Source organism: Pogona vitticeps, chromosome 4 (assembly GCF_051106095.1).
Source record: "Pogona vitticeps strain Pit_001003342236 chromosome 4, PviZW2.1, whole genome shotgun sequence".
NCBI lineage: Eukaryota > Metazoa > Chordata > Lepidosauria > Squamata > Agamidae > Pogona > Pogona vitticeps.
This window is the reverse complement of record NC_135786.1, coordinates 125,516,696-125,539,496: the sequence shown is the minus strand read 5'-3', so window position 1 is coordinate 125,539,496 and position 22,801 is coordinate 125,516,696. Positions and strand designations below refer to the sequence as shown.

General features: G+C 40.9%; 1 protein-coding gene and 1 long non-coding RNA gene across 2 annotated transcripts in view; one reads left to right on the top strand and one right to left on the bottom strand.

Moving 5' to 3' along the window:
• Positions 1–22,539, bottom strand: part of LOC110089355 (NUF2 component of NDC80 kinetochore complex) — a 44,023-nt gene extending 21,484 nt beyond the window's left edge. Inside the window, exons 1-10 of the mRNA XM_072998271.2 lie at positions 22,294–22,539; positions 20,976–21,099; positions 19,161–19,235; positions 18,537–18,613; positions 17,497–17,558; positions 11,879–11,976; positions 10,263–10,336; positions 8,412–8,508; positions 8,041–8,103; positions 4,140–4,277 (exon numbers count right to left, since the gene is read on the bottom strand). Coding sequence (XP_072854372.1) covers positions 4,140–4,277; positions 8,041–8,103; positions 8,412–8,508; positions 10,263–10,336; positions 11,879–11,976; positions 17,497–17,558; positions 18,537–18,613; positions 19,161–19,235; positions 20,976–21,098 — 807 coding nt within the window. The 5' untranslated portion in view covers position 21,099; positions 22,294–22,539. The remainder of the gene's footprint in view (positions 1–4,139; positions 4,278–8,040; positions 8,104–8,411; positions 8,509–10,262; positions 10,337–11,878; positions 11,977–17,496; positions 17,559–18,536; positions 18,614–19,160; positions 19,236–20,975; positions 21,100–22,293) is intronic.
• LOC144588904 (uncharacterized) lies at positions 2,542–7,781 on the top strand. The gene is made up of 2 exons (XR_013544658.1): positions 2,542–3,340; positions 5,288–7,781. It is a non-coding gene; the product is annotated as an uncharacterized LOC144588904 (long non-coding RNA).
• Positions 22,540–22,801: the final 262 nt, after the last annotated feature.

Below are 22,801 nucleotides of genomic sequence, written 5' to 3'. Positions count from 1 at the left end.
GTACTGATGATGTAGTACTGTGAATATGGTCTTGAACAGTTCCTATTGACTCTATACTCGTATAAGCCATCTTAGGAGCACTAGGTCTGCCTTTGGGTTGTACTGGAGCAGATGTTCTTCTCCCAGGCTCTTTCTCCTGTTTAACCGGAATGTTTAACTTCGGACAGTCTCTTCTCAAATGAGAACCACCACACTCGAAACATTTGAGAGGTGGTCTTGTCTGTCCCGGAGCTATACTCTTACGTGTATCTTCTGTCCTTCGTCTGGGATCTTGCTCAAAAGACTCTCTAGTTTGAAATGAACTCTGTTTCCTGGGGAACGCTGGTGCAGTCTTCGGCCTAACCGTCGGGTCAGGTCGTTTGAAGGAAAGTAACTCATCGGTTCTTAAGGCCAATTCTTGCAGATCCTTGAACCTCTTCTGCATCAAGACACTTCTGATCTCTGCAGGTACTAAAGAAAGAAAATGTTCTTGGTACATCAGTGTTCTCATGTCTTGGAAAGTACTGGCGCCTACTGAGTCTAGCCATTGATCCCCAAGTTTTTCTAACCTATCAGCCATTGCAGAGTAGCACTCATTAGGTTGTTTTTTCAGTTTCCTGAAATTTTGTCTCAAAATTTCTGGAGTGTATCCAAATTTTCGTTTGATATATTCACGAAAAATCTCCCACTCGACGTCCTCATTAGGTACAGTTGCCACAATCTCAGCAAGAAGTCCACTACATTGTGTACGAATCAAAGGTATGTACCATTTCTGAGGGATCTTCAAATCTTGGCAAACTTTCTCATACAAAGATAGGAATGATAAAACGTCCATACCCTCGTGATAAAAAGGTAGGTTATTTCTGTTCACACTGGCAATCGATTTGTCATATTCCTCTTTTCGCTTCCTTTCCTTTTCCATTTGCTGGAGTTTTGCTTCTCTGTACTGTTTGGACAACCTTAACTCCAATTCTCTGATTCTCTTCTCTTGATTTTGGTTAGCAATAAAACTAGCAAACATCTTGGATAGTTTGTCAATTGGGTCTAATTCTTCATCCAGTTGGGATGCTGCTGCTGCTGCTGCTGCTGCTTCTTCATCATCTAACCTTACTTCTTCTCCTCTTTGGTCTTCAATAGCTTGATCTTCTTGAACTCCAGCCATCATCTCACTTAGTTGCAACCGTCTGCTTACTGGAGATAGATGAGCTGCACTTTCTGTATCAGCTTCGTAAGAATCTGAAATGTCATGCTGCAATATTGTCTGAAGACCACCAGGTGTCACTTCGACATCTCCTCGGAGCAATGTACCCCGTAGACCACGAGATGTCGACCTTCTCCTTCTCTCTGATGCCAAAAAAGATGCAAAACTGTCCATGTGCTTTAAAAATGAAATTAGCACATAGGGAAAAAAAAAATCACTGCAGAAATGCTTGTGAAGTTCAAGGAATTCACTCAGAGAAAAATGTACATTTAATAAGCCAATTTAACTTTAAAAACGTTCTTTCCTACCAAACTCCTGCATGGCTAATGTTTTTATCAAAGAAAACCCATTAGCTTTTCACTTACTCACACAGCTCTGCTTTAAGCAGACACTGCTTTTAATGCCATAAATCAAATATATAGTAGGCTAACGTCTTACTTTTACGATCGTTGCCTAGCTATAAATCTTCAAACTGTTGCCAGCAAAAATAAACAAAGCACGTGTTTCATCCCACCGCTGCCACCATATAACGACTCTTATTTACTTCATTCAGTTCCTAAGAAGCTGTAATAAAGTAATTAGAGAAGCACAAGTAGGGATTTGATAAACAAACAAAGCAATCCCCTCTCTCTGCTGTCCGTCAGCCCAAATACAAACAGTTAGGAGCTTTACTCTTGTCTGTTTCAAAAAGCCCACTTGATTTTAAATAACACAACACAGACATATAAGATTTTAATTGGTTGGGCTGAATCATCAATTAATTAGGTAGCGTAAATTCAGTACTCAAAATCGTTTCGGTTTGGTCAGGAAAGAACATAATTTTAAACTGTCAAATAGACAGAAGTATTTATTAAAGAATTAAATCAACATAACTCTAATATAATATCAATAGATATTTGTACTTTTTACTCTAAGCAGTTTCCCTCCCCTTCATTGCATTTCTCTAGAAAAATACTTAAACACATTCTCTAAATAAAAAAAAAATTATTATCTCACGTCCTTGAATACAGCTGGTAAAGCACAGAAGTTTTTTAGTTGTAGGGATATTTCAGCAACGACTATAAAATCAATCATGTAAATGTTTCTTCAGTCCATCATAAATCACCATCTTGTCTTCTTCCTCTCAGCAGCAAAAACGAACTCTCCTCTTGCTGTTTTTTAAACTGTCTTTTTATCTAGGGAAACTCCCACTCCCTTCGGCCAGCTATATTTTTTTTTCCCCAGTTACCAGATAAGCAATGTGCAGAAAAAACTAGGTGAAAGTTCTTGCTGCCTAACTTAATTCCTCACAAGGCTTAATTGTCTATAGAATATAAAATCTAAGTGGGTGTATCAGAGGCTTTCAGAAAGGGCATTATATTGCAAACAACTTTTTAAAACCTACAATATTTTAAAAATGTTGAAATAATGAAAAAAAATCCTTTCTTGGAAGATTTTGGGGTGGTTGTTTTGGAAGTTTTAGCCTTCCCTGGTGGCAATGAGGAGTGGTGTCTAGGATTTTAGGCATTAAAAAGTGCCTGAGTGGTACCTGCATAAGCTGAGGAGTGTGTGACAGAGTAGTATCCTGTGAAAATCAGCAGAAAGATCAGCACTCCCCAAGAATGTTGCATGTCATTATACTCTTTTGTCTTATGCCTTCTGCTCATTGTTCTTTTTCAGAAATCTTTCAAATAATCCAGAAAAGCTTGAGAAAACTTTGCTATGGTGTGTTCTAGATCCAGAATGTTATTTTCAATGGTTTACCTTTTTAAAAACTTAAGGTACAATCTTTCTTCTTCTCTGGGTCACTGAAACATGTAAAAAAATAAGTACCTTTCAAATATGTGTACTGACTATATTACCACAATGTATTTGTATGGATATACAGTGTGTGAGATTGAAGAAGTGATGGATCTGGGCTTCAGAGGTGTACCTTCTGTGGAAAAGAAAAAAACAGAAGAGACAGACTTGATAGACTTTGCAAAAGGGTTTGAAAAGACAATTATGGAAGAAACAGAAAAGACCCAGGCAAAACTGCACCAGTAGAGGGAGTTATTTTGGCAGGAAAAGAGGGTGATATAAAGGGAGATGTGAGGGAAGAAAGGGGACAGTTGAGAAGAGAAGAAGTGGAGGAAGGTTGCTGGTCAGTAGAAGAGGGCGAGAAAGTTAATGAAGAAGGAGGTTGGTTTGAAATTGTCAAAGAAGATTCCTGGACAGGGAAATAGGCTACTTTTTAAAGTGCATAGAGAAGAAGCAGAGAGAGAGAGAGAGAATGGAAAACACAAATGTATAAACCACTGTACTGGGTCAGACCACTGAAAGAAAGACAGAAACATAAGAGAGAGGGGAAAAGAGAAGCTTGGAACAGAGAGAACTGGGCATGCATAGAGGCAAGTTGGATAACCTCGCGGGATGGGTCCCTTCAAACCCCATCCCAGGCCGGCCTGGGCAATGTTTGGGAGCCATTTGGGGGGGATGGGTTTGCCACCCTCATCTCTCTTGAATACAGCAGTGGCAGATGTGAGGCAAAAGGCATTAAACAAGAGGTCAGACTGAGATGTTGGGTCTACCCCTTGCCTGTTACAGACTGAATTGTTAGATTTAAAAGGAGAAAGTGCTGGAGAACTGTGAACTGTTTGTTGAGTTGGATCTGTTAAATTTGTTAAACACAGAGTTAACTTTGGGTAAATAAGAAGTGACAGAGTCATCTATGGCTGGGGCACGAAAATCTGAGGGGGAAAGGTTGTGAGAAAACTCACATTAAGTGGTGAAGTATTGAACTGCAGCTATACTGTACCTATCTGAACAGGTACTCTTTTAAAGATTAATTTTGTTTTTGAGATCCTGAAACAATGAAGTTTCAGAAATTATGTTACGTTTACTCACAGTATCAAATTGCACAGAAACTGATTTTGCTTGTCAAAGTAGCTTATTTACTGCTGATAAATATAAAGCCAAAGAATCTAGCAGCAAGACTCACCTTGTCTCTCTTGATTTTCTGTAGTGTCTCTTTCAAATGTTCTTTGCAATTAGTCAGCTCCTCTGGAGACTCTGTAATCTTGGACTTCAGTTGCTCCTGTTCCTCTTTCAGGGCACATATGGCCAACTTTAACTCATTCTGATTTACAAGACAGTTAATAAAAAGCTTATCTTAACGTTTGTTTAGCAGTTTAGGTTTGCTATCAAGAACAAAAAACTACCTTCAAGTAAGTCAGTTCTCCATTTAGCAGTAAAGTCAGTATGTATTAGACATTTTTTTTCGTGACTGTCAAATCAGTCTTACAGCAGTCCAGTTTTCCACCTCCATGCACTTATTTAGAGAACAGGAAAAAGAAGCACAGTATCTGCTACTTCGTTCCTCAAAATTCCAAATTCTAGAACTAGCTTGACAAGAAGGACCACCATTTCCTCAGAAACCATTGTTACTTCTTGAAAAATCCACATTTAATTAGGGCCAGAATCCTACACTGGCATAAGCACAACGGCATAAATTGCAGTAGCTAATTGCCCCTAGTTAACAAATCACTGCTTCTACCCCTCACTGCCTGATAGTTGCAGGAGTCAGGGTACCATGAGGAAAAAGAACTGCAACTCACTAATAGTGGTTCATCTCTGTAATTTATACCAATACATTTATATTCGCATAATTCAATAATAAGATTCTGGCCAATATATAAAGTGCAAATAGTTAAGTACAGATGACTATGCTGCAAAGTCTCTATTTTATGAATTAACAGCATGTGTAAATTGGAATGCAGTTTTATGATTACATAATTTTTGAAAATTCTAATCTCTAGTTTGCTTTAGGTCAATAGTTCCCAATCTTGGGTATCCCAAGTGTTCTTGGACTACAATTCCCAAAAGGCTTCACCACTAGTTGTGCTGGTTGGAGTTTCTAAAAGATGCAGTCCAAGAACACCAGGATTATCCAAGGTCGGGAACCACTGCTTTTGGTGATTAAAAAGGAAGTCTACCACAGTCAGTCAGTCAACCATGCAACTGCCTCATCCCTTGAATAATGAACTTGGGTAGCTACTGCCTGTCAGTTCAGAGAGGAAATAGAGCCACACCAGAATAAGGTAGAAGTTTCTATATAGCCAATTCTATACATATATATCCCCTTCACAGATTGCTGCCTTCTCGTGGTGAAGGGACTTAATTCAGAGAAGCTATGGGCTATGCCGTGCAGGGACACCCAAGACGGACAGGTCATAGTGGAGAGTTCCGACTAAACGCGATCCACCTGGAGCAAGAACTGGCAAGCCACTACAGTATCTTTGCCAAGAAAACCCCATGAACAGAAACAAAAGGCTAAAAGATATGACGCTGGAAGATGAGCCCCTCAGGTCGGAACGCGCCCAACATTCTGTTGAGGAAGAGCAGAGGACAAGGACAAGTAGCTCCAATGCTAACGAAGTGGTTGGGACAAAGCCAAAAGGACGCTCAACTGTGGACGCTCCTGGAAGTGAAAGGAAAGTCCGATGCTGCAAAGAAAAATACTGCATAGGAACCTGGAATGTAAGATCTATGAACCTTATTAAGTTGGATGTGGTCAAACAGGAGATGACAAGAATAAACATTGACATCCTGGGCGTCAGTGAACTAAAATGGATGGGAATGGGCAATTTCAATTCAGACCATGATCACATCTACTATTGTGGGCAAGAATCCCATAGAAAAAATGGAGTAGCCCTCACAGTCAACAAAAGAGTAGGAAAAACTGTACAGGGTATCTCAAAAATGATAGAATTACTTCCAGGGCCTTAATTTTCTTTTAAACAGTTTTGCTCAAATAGTCCGTTTGCCCCCTCTGGGAGCAATTTTGTTTTGCTTTGGACTCTCCAACGTACTTGTCCAGATGCTAACATTTAAATTAAAAATAATAATGAGCTATTAGATGGTGTGACGATTTTTCACTAGAAACTAATTTTGTGGCTTGATGGATAACATCCAGAAGCAGTTGTTCAGCCTAACTATTCTTTCAGCAATTACTTCCTTGTTAACTGGTGACTGTTCTTTTTATTGTCCTGAATAAAAATGGGCATGAACAGCTGGTTCGGGTGTTTGTTCACTGGCTGGAGAGGTGTCCAGGGCTTCTAAGCACCACCTCCTCCAGCGGGTATGCATTCATTCGAAGTGAGCGCCCCAGCTTCCCTGCCTTGCGTTATCCAAGGACTGCCTCTGAGGAGGCACCTGCCAGAGGACGTAGAGCTTGGAAGTGCCAAACACCTATCTGGCCAGTAACAGAACCAGCACAAGCTGCCACTTTGTGCCAGTCTCTAGACTTAACCATTCAAGTTTATTCAGGCATCACAGACTCACAGCAGCCGTGATCTGGTGATGGCCATAGTCAGGGGTCAGCACAGCAGGTATTAACAAAGAACCAGTGTTCTGCATAGTACTAATAAGTAAAAACAAAATTAAAAACATTTTTATTACCTTTTATTTTGTAAATTACCCAGGAAAATGTGACTTTTACAGAGTAATTGGCCCACAAATAACTAAACGTTTAATTAATTAGTAACTTTTAATTTTTAAAAAAGTTATTAGAAGGCTAATTATCCACTTTGGCCATGCCCCCTTGGGAGTAAGACCCTTAGATAAAAGTTGGCCAATCTTAGTGTTGTTGTTATTATGTGCCACCAAGTTGGAACCAGCTTAAAGAGACCCTAATAGGGCTTTCAAAGCAAGTGAGATATTTAAGGAGCGGTTTTACCACTTACACTCCCCCAGTGAATTTCCATGGCTGAACAGGGATTTGAACCCTGTTTGCCAGAGTCCTAGTTCAATACTCTATCCACTCCACCACACTGATTCTCTTGGTGTAAGCTCTTAAAATAAACCAGACTCCTGATGCTTTGCTATTCTGGCTCATGTGTAATACCTAAACAGATAAAAAGGGCTCACCTTCTTTAACAGTTACTTTACATGATGAAAGTAAGAACAGAAGGAAAAGCACTAGTGTGTTTCTCTCCTTGTGTATCAAGTACACATACTTTGATTACAAACGAATAGGATTAAGATATATTAACTCTATGGCTGAAGACAGTTCATGCACTGCAGAAAAGCATCAGGTTAAATGTATGTCTATGTTTGTAATGAGGTTAAAATACTTGCCTCCTTTACTTACTACACAGTTTGGGAGGGGAGATACAATTTAAGGGCTGCCAATCAACCCTGTTACAGTTTACTGCAGTAGTTTGTAAGTCATTAAAAGGTAAAGGTTCCCCTTGACAATTTTTGTCCAGTCGTGTTTGACTCTAGGGGGCAGTGCTCATCCCCGTTTCCAAGCCATAGAGACAGCGTTTTGTCCGAAGACAATCTTCCGTGGTTACATGGCCAGTGCGACTTAGTCACGGAACGCTGTTACCTTCCCACTGAGGTGGTCCCTATTTATCTACTTGCATTTGCATGCTTTTGAACCGCTAGGTTGGCGGGGGCTGGGACAAGCGATGGGCGCTCACTCCGTCACGTGGATTCGATCTTACGACTGCTTGGTCTTCTGACCCTGCAGCACAGGCTTTGTAAGTCATTACTTGTCAGTAATTCCAAATTACCACATTACCACCTTGGATCAATTTTAGGAGAACGGTAGGGTAAAACTATATTAAATAAGTAAAAACTAGTTTATACGCAACTCAGAAGCCACACACTCACATACAAGAGAGAGAGAGAGAGAGAGAGAGAGAGAGAGGAAACGTTAAGTTCCATCAAATGTATGCTATAACCAATTTATGATACTACAAAAAAATCTCAAAGGGAAATTCAAAAATTCATCTTAAGGGAGGTCTGAAAGGTTTCCATATTGCATGCTGCCAGTTCATGATAAACCTATTCAACTTTATCTTCTGGAAAGTCAAAACTGTTTGAGATCCACTTACCAGAGTTTGTTTTTTTCCTGCAATTTCAGTTTTCTTTTGATGGATGCCTTCTTGCAGAATACTCTAACAGAAACAACAATTGCTTCTCAGTTAAAGAATAGCTTAAAGCAGCCCTGCTGAAAACATGGAAAGGATTACAGTAGGCGGAGGCCCACTGGCACACAAACAACTTACTGATTGAAAGAGAATACTATCAGTTCATCTCTGTGGCTTGCAGCTTCTTACATTTTCTAATAAACCATTGACTTTTGTCTACAAAGCCAACACATCAAGGCCATTTTGTCACGGTTTAAGATAGAGAACACACACTCAAAGTTGCTACATAATATTTAAAGCAAGACCAGACTAGTGCTGCATTTCAAAATACACACCGTCTTATGCCGATATTCTTGGTTCAGCTTTTGCTCCAGGTCTTGAATATCTTGAGACAGTTCCTTGAAATCTGTCTGTTGATCTGGTGGTATGGTACTAAGTGTACAATGAAAGTAAGTTGTTAATGTATATGCACCCATGTGTGAACACACACAGTTGAACTATCTTTTCCTTACTAGAAAAGTTGGTGTTTAAAACTGCTGAAAAGTCAATTAGAACGTGAAAGTAAATTTCTACTGTGATCTCACTGAACTTGGGTGATATGACAGCAAAATTTAAAAAAAGCATATTGCTGCAGTGCAAGCAGACTATATTCCTGGTGTAGAGATCCAGGGCAGCCCCTCACCCTGGAAGATTATACGTCTCCCTGTCCATTGAAAAGCAGTGGAAAGTGATGGAAAGGACAAAACTGAAAGAGCCTCCCACTGACACTTTTTCTTGGGAGGAATGTGGAGTGACGGAAATGTTTGGAACAAGGAGATGTTCTCTAGCCAGTGTTGTACAATATCTTGCAAATCCTACATTTTTTCCTTAAAGTTATGAATTCCTTGTCCCTTGTAAGATGAAAAACAACCAAAAGCAAGGCCATAAAAGAGCAATCAAAAAGGGGGAAGGGAATGGGAAGGAAAGGTGGCTTATACAGTGGTGCCTCACACAACGATGTTAATTGGTTCCAAAAAAATCAACGTTGTGTGAAACATCGTTCTGTGAAACACCATTTCCCATAGGAATGCATTGAAAACCGGTTAATCCGTTCCAATTGGAACGGATTGCCGTCTTTAAGTGAAAAAACCCATAGGAAATATCGTTGAGTGAAACAATGTTTCCTCCATTGGAATGTACTGAAGCCGACTCAATACATTTCAATGGCTTTGCGAAGTCCGTTTTTGCTCATTTAAAAGTGCCTTACAGTGTTTGGAACAGGTTTTAAATGCTTGCAATCGTTAGCCCACCTCCTGAACCCAATGTAAACTTAATTCGGTGTTGTTCTGAGTCGTCTTTAATTTTTGGTGATTTTTTGAATTTTCTCTCATTGGAATGCATTGGACGGAAAGTTCAATGCATTCCAATGAGAGAAAATTCAAAAAATCACCAAAAATTAAGGACGACTCAGAACAACACCAAATTAAGTTTGCATAGGGTTCAGGAGGTGGGCTAACGATTGTAAGCATTTAAAACCTGTTCCAAACATTGTAAGACCCTTTCAATGTAAGCCCCATTGTAAGACGGCTTCAGTGCTTTTGAAGTCCTTTCCAATGTCCCTTTTCATTAAACGATGGGGGAAATTCCTCAAAAAAACCCATCGCTGTGTGAATTCATCGTTGTATGAAGCAATCGTTGTGCGAGGCACCACTGTACTTTACTCTTATTTAAGAAAATGGTAGTTATTGATTTCTTTAGGCAAAAACAAATTGCCGCACTCTGATGTCACTAGCTATACTCCAAAGGTTTCTCAGCCTTACTTTACACCAGAGTAACAAGTAGTTGTAATGTCCTTTATGAAAAGAAAGGTACACACTTCACTAAAAACTAGCTGGCAATATCAATGTACCTGTTAAAATGTCCAAGAATAAGTATCAAGGACCAATTTAAACATGGCCACAGAGCGGCTATACATAGTGTAGGACGAAGGAGCAAACCTTGGACTCAAATATCTCCCTAGATCACAAAAAGAATGGACATGGATGGGAAGACCATGCAAGCAAGATTTACATGTTGTAGTCACTGATTCATGCTCCACATCCTATGTCTGACAGCAGAACACACATTGATCCCAGTGCATGTGGATATTATATTTTGGGCCCTGTGAATGGGACTTTAAGTAAACGTGAGGTAATCAATTATCGTACTCAAGTTTCTCTAGCTTCAGGGTTGCCTCCTCAATTGCCGTTGAAACTTGCTGTTCTTTTTCCATAGCTGATTTCTGTAAAAGAGAATACTTCAATTTCTATGCAATCCTACATGTTCAATTCTTTAAAAAAAATCCAGTTTAATGAATGTGGTATATTGTGCTTGTGTATCCATAATTCAAACCTCCAGGAAATGGTCTGATGCTTCTGCCCAATATAAAGCCCACGTTGCTAGCAAAAAAAAAAAAAAAAAAAAAGGATGCCAAGGTTTACATAGCAAAGGGCAGTTTGAATGTTGACAACACCGATGGCAACAGTCAAGATGGTTTACAGCAGTGGTTCCCAACCTTGGATAAATCAGGTGTTTTTGGACTGCAACTCCCAGAAACCCAGGCGACCACAGCTAGAGGTGAAGGCTTCTGAGAATCTTCATCCAGGAACACCTGGGTTACCCAAGGCTGGGAATCACTGGTCTACAGGAGATCCTCTTGCGCCCATTCCATTCACAAAGACACACAAGGCAGGGGAAAATCCCAAGACCTGACTCCTATTTTCATCAGTTAACTACTTTCAACCCAAACGCAAAGCAATTGTCAGATCTCTTCCCCCAATCTGGCATAGAGCAACAACAGACTGTCTGCTATCCTTGTGCCAAATGTGGTGCTGATCCAAAGCCCAGTTTCAAAGTTACAATTTTGTTTGTGCTGCCCCCATTTTTAGAATTGCCTAAAAGTGGGGGAGAACAAACAAAAAGTGTTGCTTTGCTGCATGTATGGATACAATGCATACCTTACTTGGCAAACCTCATTGTATACGTTAGAGCACTTTCTCACTAGACACACCTACACTCGGGTCCAAATGGGGCAGTTTCAGGTCCGGGGGAGGGGGTGTTAACCCTGTCCTAGTTTAAGACCAGCTATAGCCCTCACTCAATCAGGAAAAAATCGAAGACCTGCACCAAATTGAAGTAACTCGGGAAAAAACAAAGTTCAGTCCTCAAATCAGTATACATAATTGTACAATTCATGTGTGTGTGTGTGTGTGTGTGTGTGTGTGTGTGTGTGTTTGCATGGGTAGGGCCAGAATGTTATATGTGGATAGTGAAGCATTCTAACCAATCAGAATGTGTCTACCATCGGACAGATAAATAAAGCAGGTGTCAGTAGTTCTCTCAGGTTGGGTCCAATATGTAACTGCGTTGAGATAGGGTAAATATGAAGTAGCATATCTCCATGATAGGGTCATGATATGTGAAAGGGTCAGATAGGGCTAAATGTGTGTTAGGATGTGAGAATTAGCTGTTTATTATAGTAAATACATCTGTCTATAAGGCAAGTACAAATATAACAAATAGCAATACATCTAAGCACTATGAGTTTTATTCTATTATACATATATTCTAAACAATAAACATTATTTAATATTTCAACAAAGACCAAGCTGGCACAAAAACACATAAAGGAGAATATTTAATTTTCCTCTGTGAGAGATTTCACTGTGCACAAACTGTTAGTTATTCTATTAGGTTAGGACAGCTGTTAAAAGAATATAACACAACCAATTTTAAAAATTCTAGAAGTTACATTTTTGAAGCAAAAATTTGGATTTGATCTTACATATGTGTTCTGGATTTCTAGATAGACTTGATGACGAGATTCACGGAAGAAAAGAAAGTTCAGAATGCCACTCAAAAAACGAGCTGTTCTTTTAGCTTCTGGAATACCAACACAAAATGAAATGGTTTAGCACAACCTGCAGTTTTAAAAATTAAAATATTTTATGAAGGTTGAACTCATACTAATCAGGAGATTATGTCTGCAAGGCAGAAAGCTGCATGTAGCAGGTCAAGAATCCACACAAACTTTTAAATATTTGTTATGCTGGAAAAGTATAGCACTGCATCAGTTTCAGAAAAGACACCCACTGGGAGATGGCCACAACATCTACATTTATGCCTAATGGGATCTCGATTATGAACCCAGAGGAATACAGTGCTGCCCCGCATAGCGACGATAATCCGTTCCGGAAAAATTGTTGCTATACGGGGCAAAAAAGCCCATAGAAACGCATTAAAACATGATTAATGCGTTCCTATGGGCTTCAAACTCACAGTTCAGCGAAGATCCTCCATAGCGCGGCCATTTTCCCTGTTCGGTAAGGGAGGAATCCGTCCCAGAAACAGCAGGGCGGCCATTTTGAAACCGCCAGTCAGCTGTTATAAAAGCATTGCTATGATCGGAACCGATCATAGCAAAGCGAAGTTCCACTGCCAGCCAGGCCCGGAGGACGCCCGGCCTCCTTGCCGGGGCTGTCCCGGGGCACAGACGGGTGGGCCAGAGGGTCTTTCTCTGGTGAGCAGCAGGCTGGAGGGAGGCAGCCGCCCGGGGCGGGAAGGGGCGCACCGGCCACCCACCACTCACCAGCCAGTCAGCTAGCCCGGGAGACACCCAGCTAAGGCCGGCAAGCGAGGGCTTGGAGGGAGGCAGCCACCCGGGGTGGGGAGGAGGGGAGGGAAGGGGCACATCAGCCACCGCCAGTGAGCCAACCCCGGACTCCTGGTCTCCTTGGTGGGCGAGGAGGGGGTCTCTGGCACGCCGCCCCCCCCGTCCAGCCACTGCCACCCTGATCCCGGTCCCTGGCGGGCACCTCCTCCTTTGCAGCACCTCCCGCCACAACTGCTCTCTGGCTCGCCACCCCAGGGGGTGCTGTGCGCAGGGATCGGGTCCAGGCCCTTCACCCCTCCTTCCCTCCCTCCTCCAGAGGCGCTGATCTGCAGTTTGCTTTGCCATGATCCGTTCCCCAAGCAGGGAACCGATCATCGCAAAGTGACATTCCCCCATAGGGAACATCGGAAAGCGATCACAAAAGCGATCACAAAATTTTCATCACAAAGCGATTTCATCGTTATATGATGCAATCGCTATGCGAGGCACCACTGTACTCTATGACTGAAATCCAGTTGCTGCAACTCGGCAGCATAAATGTGAATGAAGTTATCACCCTGTGCGTTTACTTTTTTAGTTTAATTAAATTTGAAACTTCCTTACCCCCCCTTCAGATTCTGAGGCTTTCCAGGGCTCCCTGTTGCTTGGGGAAGGCTTTGGGGACCTTGAAATGTTGGAGGGGCAGCCTTTAAAATAATAATAAAAAAACTCAGCTGCAGCAGTTGTGCAATATTAAAAGCTTCTCCCCATATCCCAAGGGTGCTGAAGGGCAAAAAGGGAGCCTTGGAACTTAAGGTAAGCTGGAAGGGAGGGGAAGTGTGTGGGTGTGTATTTATTCAATATTTATTTCTGCTTTTTGTCTCTGACAAATTGGATTTGAGCACTCAAAGTGCACATTAAATAACTTCAATAGTCTTTTAAGTGCCATATTTTGCCTTTTTGTCATTTCTTTTTAATTCTTGCCAAGACGCTGAGACAATCTAATATACTTTTTTCAAAACCATTGCTAAATATGGAATCCTAATTCAAGATCCCATGCAATTCTTCTGTCCTACCTAGGACCCAAAGCAACGTGGATGTAATTTTTATTCCTGGTTATCATTTTATCGAGTACTGTCTAGAAAGTGCCAAGTGGATGGCATTTTATAGAAAGTTCAATTCATTTGTTAAATCAGTAGTCACAGAATTCCAGACAACACTGCATCTTCTCAATGTGTTGGACTACAAATCCTCCCTATTACCAACTGGACTGAGGGGGGATTGTAACTCAAGGCATCTGCGAAGAAAGTAACTTTGTTCAGTTGCGTTTATCACAGTAATTTCTACATGCAAAAAACAGAATTGGACACTTGAGAGAATTCAGTGAGTGTTTTCAGGAAATTTTCAAAGGCTGCACCAGTAAACAGGCAAGCAGCAGATTGAAATAATTTTGCAGACAAGTGTTATTTGCCACTGATCCAAAGTAGAAAGCACAGAACCTATTATTCGCGAAGTCTTTCACGGCCGGGATCTAATGGTTGTTCTGGGTTTTTCGGGCTCTTTGGCCATGTTCTGAAGGTTGTTCTTCCTGATTATCAGGAACCACACAACATATTACTTTTAACATTCTGCTTGTAGCCATAGCAACAAGGCATTCCAGATAGGCAAGCTGACAGAATTCTTGGCAGGTTTGCAGGCAGGCTAAGCAGAAGACAGATGGAGTTCTTCATCCTTCCACCATGGTCAGTTTGGAAGTGAATTTAGCTGTGAGAGGAGGGAATCCCATTCCTTCATTTGCAACACAGAAATGCAGGGAGATACTACAAATTAGATGGAACTCTTTACTTCTTTGCCATGCAACACAGCAAAACCAGGAAAAAATGTGTGTGATAAAAAGTTTTATGGATTATTTGCCTAGGATTATTTAAAAGGCTTTCAAAGGGGTCATGAAATTTAAAACAATTACAGCTATTGTTAGATTCCCCTGCCATTGTATCAATTACAGCCATCCACTTTGAAATGTACAGTACTATGTTCTTTCTTGTTTTTAATTTTAATAAACACAATATCTTGTTTTCTGATTAACTCGGTAAAGAGAAACCACAAAAAAATCAGGTGAGGTCAAACAAGCAGAACTCTGATCTCCCAACTTGGGAAAAATAATCCAGAAAATTTGAGTCTATGGGGTGCAGTTTATGAGGTGCAAAAGTGTTGCCCTAAAAATTAAAAAATTATTTTAAAACATGCTAGGAGATTGCTGAGAAAAGTAAAAGTATAATTGGAAAAGTGCTCCATGAAGATATTTTATATTACAAAGCCAAAAACGCTTCACTTGTTTTAGAACAAGGCTATTGATGACATAAAAAAAGTACAGTGGTGCCCCGCATAGCGATGTTAATTGGTTAAAAAAAAAAAAACATCGCTATGTGAAACCATCACTATGCGAAACACCATTTCCCATAGGAATGCATTGGAAACCGGTTAATCCGTTCCAATTGGAACGGATTGCCGTTGTTAAGCAAAAAAAACCCCATAGGAAACATCGCTAAGCGAAACAATGTATCCTCCATTGGAATGTATTGAAGCTGACTCAATACATTTCAATGGCTATGCGAAGTCAATTTTTGCAATTTTAAATGTGTCATACAAGGGGCAAAAATGGTTTTAAATGCTTGGATTAGCTTCTGCACCCTCTAAAACGGATGCAAAAGTTAATTTGGCTTTGATCTGACTTTTCGTTAATTTTTTCTGAATTTTTTTCCCCCAACTTTCGACAGCTGTCAAAATCTGACAGCTCCATTATTTCCTATGGGGGAAGAAAAAATTCACAAAAAATTAACGAAGACTCAGCAACTGTTCTAAATTCTTGGGTTCGTTAGAGGACCCCCTAAGTCGTGTGCAAACCTGATTTGGCTTTGATCTGAACTTTCGTTAATTTATGGTGAATTGTTTTCTCCCCCATAGGAAAGCATGGAGCTGTCAGATTTTGACAGGTCCATTGGTTCCTATGGGCCAAAAAAAAAAAATTCACAAAAAATTAACGAAAAGTCAGATCAAAGCCAAATCAGGTCTGCACATGACTTAAGGGGTCCTCTAACGAATTCAAGCATTTAGAAACGTTTTTGACCCTTCTAAGACACTTTTTTAATTGAAAAAAGAAACATCGTTAAGTGAAGCGGGGGACCTAAAATCGCATTCGTTATGCGAAGCATGGTCCCAAACTTCGCTAAGCGAAAATTGCCCATAGGAAACATCGTTATGCGGTGCATATTATTTTCTTTAAAAACACATCGTTATGCGAATTCATTGCTAAATGAGGCAATCGTTAAACGAGGCACCACTGTAGTTTATTCAAAATAGTTTATTCAATTTTGTGTCAGTTTTCACGAGAAAGAGTAAACTATGACACAATTACGTCATGTGAAACAGAGAGAAAAAAGTGAAGTGCATTTCAAAATGCCGAGTGTGTAATGTTTTACCTAAAATGTTAATTAACAAAGAGATGCTATAAAATACACAGGAAAACTGTGTTAGGCAAAGGAGAATAAACATAAAGGCTTCAGCCACAAACCTGTAGTAAGTGTTTTAAAACGGGGTATAACTATATGTTATCCTGTAACACTAACTCTTGGCACTAAAATGACCTACATCTCCTGGAGCTATCCTAACAGATGGTCTTGTTATACTTGCAATTGACAGAAGATTAAGAATGTTTCCACAATGATAAACTCTAGTAACAATAAGCTCTAATACCAGATTGCTTTCGTAGCAATCTCATTGGATAGCAATGTCCTTGTCAATAAGTTCGGTTTGGTTCGGTCAGAAATACAGGATGAAATCACATGGAGTGTCATGAGAAATGATGGGAGACACACACTGTTTTTGAATGGAGAGGGATCTTCTCCAAAGAGGACGAGAGAGAGTGAGAGAGAGAATGAAACTGATGCCAGGCAAATGTCCTTAGAATAGCTGAAAAGGTAACATCCATCACCAGAGGATGAATTTCCTCCTTAGACATGTAATGGCCACGGCTGGGTGAGCTTTTCCAAACTTTCCTCTCTGGAAACAAAAGTTATTTCTTCTTATTGTGACATGATTACTACTTCAACATGGTCAGGAGTCCACATTGCACCAGCACTCAGTAAGCCAGAGAGATAATACAGTAAGATATCTTGATTAAACCACACTCCCTGTTCTGTTTTGATCTAGAGCACTGGTTCTTAACCTTGGGTTACTCAGGAGTTTTGGACTGCGACTCCCAGAAGCCTTCACCACCAGCTGTCCTGACTGGGGTTTCTGGGAGTTGCAGTTCAAAAGCATCCGAGTAACAAAGGTTAAGAACCACTGATCTAGAGCACTGGTTCTTAACCTTGGGTTACTCAGGAGTTTTGGACTGCAACTCCCAGAAGCCTTCACCACCAGCTGTCCTGACTGGGCTTTCTGGGTGTTGCAGTTCAAAAGCATCCGAGTAACAAAGGTGAAGAACCACTGATCTAGAGCCTAGGTTCCCAACCTTTGTTACTCGGATGTTTTTGAACTGCAACTCCCAGAAACCCCAGCCAGCACAGTTGGTGGTGAAGGCTTCTGGGAGTTGCAGTCCACAACTCCTGAGTAAGCCAAGGTTGAGAACCAGTGATCTAGAGTTATGACAGTTTTCAGACAACCACATGAAATAAAATCCTAAGCTTGCAAACTAACAACCACATTTCAAAGAATTAGCTATTGAGGATAGCCAATGTAAAAGCTATCAAACCTACAGTTATCAAAGAGAAAAATATATCGGCACCCAAAAAGGAATGTTAAATGCTTACTTGGATTTATGACATCAGCAATCTGGAAGTCACTGACACGGCAGATTGGGAAAAATCGCTCCCTGCCAAAGTTGTAGAAAACATTACACATTCTGTAATTATACTTAGAGTACTCTGATTTAGCAGTCCACATCCAAGTTTTATCTATGTAAGAAAAATGTAGACCCTGCTCTTTTGTTGTTATCAAAACTGAGCAAGATAGGTTCTAACAAATTTTAAAAAATTACAAAGTAAACGGAAAACAAGAGCCAAGCACACTAGAAGAACAGCCTGAGAAGGAGGCTTCAATCCATTATAACTCCTCAACAGCCAAATGCCCTTTGGGAAAAAATTATTAGCATGTCAAGTTGTAGGCTATCAAATGAATCTCCTAAAGCACAATTCCATAGTCCAGGCATGGCTACAATATGCATGTGCATCTCATTTTAATGAACACAGGACTTCTGAAAATACAAGTCTTTTTAATTCATTCGCCAACCCATTCCCCAAATGGCATTTTCCCATACTTTATTTTATTCACATTTGTCAATTAAAATCTGTGGGCACTGAAGATGCTGCCAAGAGATCTCTAATAACATTACCAAATAAAATTATCTGTCATCCAAATTTTAAAAATTATTATAAATTGGAAAAACATGATTGGCAGCTCTCTTTATGACTTAAGGTTCCCTCCAAGGTGTGTGCCTACACCTATACGGGCAATTCTGCCTCCCTCTGTGCCAGGCTCCTCCTCCTCCACAACAATAGTTTTCAGCTGCTTTGGCTGCAACAGAACCCCATGGGAAGTCGCACACATGCAGGGCTGAAAATTAGAGGGAGCATTGGACTTTACTAAAATCAGGAGGGTTTTACTCTAGCAAGGCACTGAATGCTTAGTTCTAGAATAACTAAGCATTCAGTGCCTTGCTAGAGTAAAACCCTCCTGATTTTAGTAAAATAAGCTGAATTTTTTTTCTGACTACACAAAAATTCCATCACCAACCAAATTCAGAAAGAAAATTCTTAGATTAATGTATACAGCAGAATTTCAGGGTACTCACATATTAATAAATAGATTCCCTATAGGTAGGAAGCCTTCAAAAATCTGGGGATATGCAGTTTCAAATGTCACTGGCATCTAGAAATACATCAAGACCAATATGTACTATCCAAACACACATTCTTCCTTCCTTAAATTATTTAGATGTAAGCAAAGACGCATTGGCTGAAATCCTGTTGCTTAGAGTACTAAACTGAACTAAGTGTAGGCCCACTTAATCAGTGAGGATTTGGTGAGTCAACTTCTGTTAATTCAAATGGGCCTACTCTAAGGAACATAACTCCTTCAGATTATTTCTCCCCACCCAGACTGAACATTAACTATTCCCAGATGAGTAATTATTTATTTATTTGACTTATATACTGCCCATCTTAGAACATGTCTACTCTGGGAAGTTTACACAAAAACACAGATATAGTAAATGAAAACAAATACATTAAAAGATGGGGCCCAATTTTACTACAGGAGTCCAAGATGGCAAAAATAAATAAATAAATGCTAAGTAACGGCTGTTGCAGAGCCAGGTCTTTACATTAGCCAATTGCAACAGGCACAGTTGCAACCTAACTTAGGCAAGGATTTCAGCCACTATCTAGTCTTACCCATACCCTACTGTAATACTTACCATGTAAAAGTGTTCTAGACGGATTCCGTACACTCTTTGTAAAGTTCTCATGAAGATCATATGCAATACTTCAGGCTAAAGAACAAATAAACAAACACTTGTTTCTTAACAGAAAACATGCTAAGCTTACATGTTACTTATCTCTCAGGGCTGATTTAGTTTACTTAACTTTAAACATAGCCAGAGCTTCGAGTTAGAGGGGGGAAAACCATGGGAGAGGTGGGGAAAGCGCTAAATTTGAACTTTCTGTTAATCGTTGGCCAGCGAAGAGGCTGCTTGTCTGCTACCTCACTCGTCCCAGTGGTTAGAGAGTGGATAGGGAGAGAGTCTTCAGACTGCCTGGTATTGTACGGTGCTGCCTGGTACTGTACTGTGCAGACTGCATTTTTTGTTTGTTTGTTTGAATTTTTGACTTTTTTAAAACAGAGAGACTGCCTGTTCTGGGTGAGTACACTGTATTTACTGTACAGTGGTGCCCCGCATAGCAACGTTAATCCATTTCAGATTAATCATCGCTATGCAAAAACATCGCTAAACGGATCAAAAAACCCCATAGTTCTATGCTAAGGACAAAGCAAAAAAACCCATTGGGGCCCCAAACTCACCGTTCATTGAAGTTCCTCCATAGTGCTGCCATTTTTGCGCCCTCGGTAAGCGAGGGCAGGGCGCAAAAATGGTTGCGGTGGCCATTTTGGGCGTCCGGCAGCCATTTTGGAACCGCAATCAGCTGTTTAAAAAAAATCGCAATGCGAAGATTGGTAAGCGAAACGCTTACCGATCATCGCAACACGATGTTTTGCCATTGAAAACATCGCAATGCGATCACATTAGCGATCTGAAAAAACAGATCGCTATGCGGATTCGTCGTTAAACGGTGCGCTCGTTAAGCGAGGCACCACTGTAATGTACACGGTTTTTGCAGCTTGGGGAGAGGTAGGGCTAGGTGGGGGGTTATGTTTCTGTGCTCTGATGGGTCTTGCTGTGTGGATTAAAATGTGAAAAGTAGACTGTAATATTAAATTAAAATTAAATGTGAAAATTAGACTGCAATTTAAAAATGTAAATTTTATGTTTTTGCATTCTGTGGCTCCTAGGGTTTGTGTACTGTGACCTCTCTTGTTTTAAAATGTGTGTTTAAAATGTGGCTCCAAGGTCTCTCTCTTAAAATCAGAAAATATTCTGTGATGAGCTGTGGTGCTTGTTGATGCAGGCAGGCTTTAAAATGGAGTTTACTGTAGACTCAAGGCTCTTCCCCCCCCCCCAGTTGTCTTCTCTCTCTCTCTCTCTGCTCTCTTTTTGTGATGAGGGGTTCTGTGCTGGAATAATGCTTGCTGGATTCTTTGGCTTCTAGGGTTTGTGTACTGTGACCTCTCTTTTGTTTTAAAATGTGTGTTTTAAGATGTGGCTCCGAGGTCTGTCTCTCTTAAAATCAGAAAATATTCTGTGAGGGGCTGTGGTGCTTGTTGATGCAGGCAGGCTTTAAAATGGAGTTTACTGTAGACTCAAAGGTGATTGGGTTAAAAGGTGTTCTGTTTAGAAGGTGTTCCCTCACCCACCCTACTTTCCTGCCCTTTTTTTACCCAAGTTCATCTGACAGTGAGAGCCATTTGACAATGGAAACACTGCCTCATGGAATGGTGGATTCGCTGGACAAGCGATGGGCGCTCACTCCGTCACGTGGATTCAACCTTACGACTGCTTGGTCTTCTGACCCTGCAGCACAGGCTTCTGCGGTTTAGCCCGCAGCGCCACCACATATATCATAGTGTTGCATTTTAATTTCACTTAAGGAGTAAGCTGTTCCATAGATCTTACCTTGACATTTGGAAATAAATCATTTTTCGAAAAGTTTTTAGCTTCAGTACAAGTCAGTAAGTGGGTTCTTATGTGTACAATTATATCATTTTCATTATATCTTGGAAAAGTACAATTATCCATCCTACAAGAAAACAAAATATAAAGTATGGGTTTAGAGACAAAGCAGATGATAACTAAATGTAAGTTTATCTGCTCATGTGAGGAAAAGTCTACTGTAACACATGAGTAACTGTCACGTTATACTTGTGAAAATACATTAAATATTTTATTGAATACTTAAATATTTTGTTAAGTAGCCACTGCAAAAGAAATAATACAATAGCCTTGAAACTTTCTTAATTACATCTCAGATAAACCTGAAATAAACCTGGAAAAATAGTACACTTGCTATCAGCCACTCCCTTCACACTGATCACAGCAGGGAAAAACTGACAGGGCTCTCTAATACTGTACACCTTTGCCAATAAGCAGACTAAGAATTGATACAATTGTTACATCAGTGTATTACTCTTCAAACCACCAATTTAAAGTAGCCAACTTTACATTTTCACAGTAAGATTGCAAAGGCCGCAAGACATTAAAGCACAATAAACGCTGTTTGCATTTCAAGAAAATTAAGTTTGAAAACTTTAGCCCAATAAGGTAATTATGCAGCTTAACCTATTAACAAAACAGAGATTAAAATATGCAAATACGTTTTTATAGGCACATTCCTGTAATCAACTGAAAATGTTGATAAATCGCCTACGGTATTTAAAATAACTGTGACAGAGGCAGATATTGCAATTGACACCCCCCCCCCCAAAGAGTGCTGACCTTCTCGCAGGGTCTTGGAGACCAAGGTGCTATATGGAACGATTACCAGTTTTGAGACATATATATACATTGAACTTCACATCCGAGTGCATTCCTTCCAGAATTGCAGTTGCCATTTTACCTCAGAAGAAAAAAGGGACCCTCTCCTAGCTCCTCAGGCCACTTCCCTACCTGCCGCTTCGAAGGACCAGGACCACCACCTCCTCTGTGTGTGAGAGTGTGTCGTTTCCGCCCCCCTTCTGTGTGTGTGTGCTTGTGTGTTGTTTCCGGCCTTTCCAAAGCAAGCCACGGTGCTCGCACCCTCGCTCTTCCAGAGGAAATGAAGAGCCGCCCTACTGGGTCCAAAAGCTTCACCTAGCCCGCCTTTCTGCTTCTCACCGGAGGCAGCCCAGGGCCTTCGGGACCCTCAAGCGCAAGACGACGACGACGACGGCCGCCCCTCGTCTTTGTCCCCAGCATTCATGCTCCCCATCCCTCCCCACGGCCCTAGAGCTTTTACCTGGTGGAGCCGCCGCCGCCGCTTCCTTTTCCCGCGTCGTTAAAGAAAACTGTCGTTCCCGCCCCTTAAGAGGAAGGGGGACAAAGCTTGCCTCCCAAATTGCCCCCTTTTCGCTCGGCGCCCTTTTCCAAGAGGCGCCCCCAAACCCAGCTGAGAAATGGAGGCAGGCGCCCCACTCACGGACTCGACCTCCCGCAAAGAAGCCACTCAACAGCCTCTCGAAGACGCGCCCAGCCGGCCGTTTAAATTTGGCGGGAGTCCCACCCCTTTCCAGGCACGTACGATGACGTAAACGCGCGACCGAGTCACGGCTAGACTCTGTTTTGGCGTTTTCTTTCCCTTCTTGTTCAATTAAGTGTGGCAGTGATATTCGTTTTACCGGGCCACGAAACAGCGGGTTTCTAAGATTTCTAACAGCTACTCTCTCCCGATCTATCCTTATTCCATTTTTTTTTTCGCCTGTTAGTGTGCTGCTTCTGGTCTCTAATGAAACGAGGCTTTGAAGTTT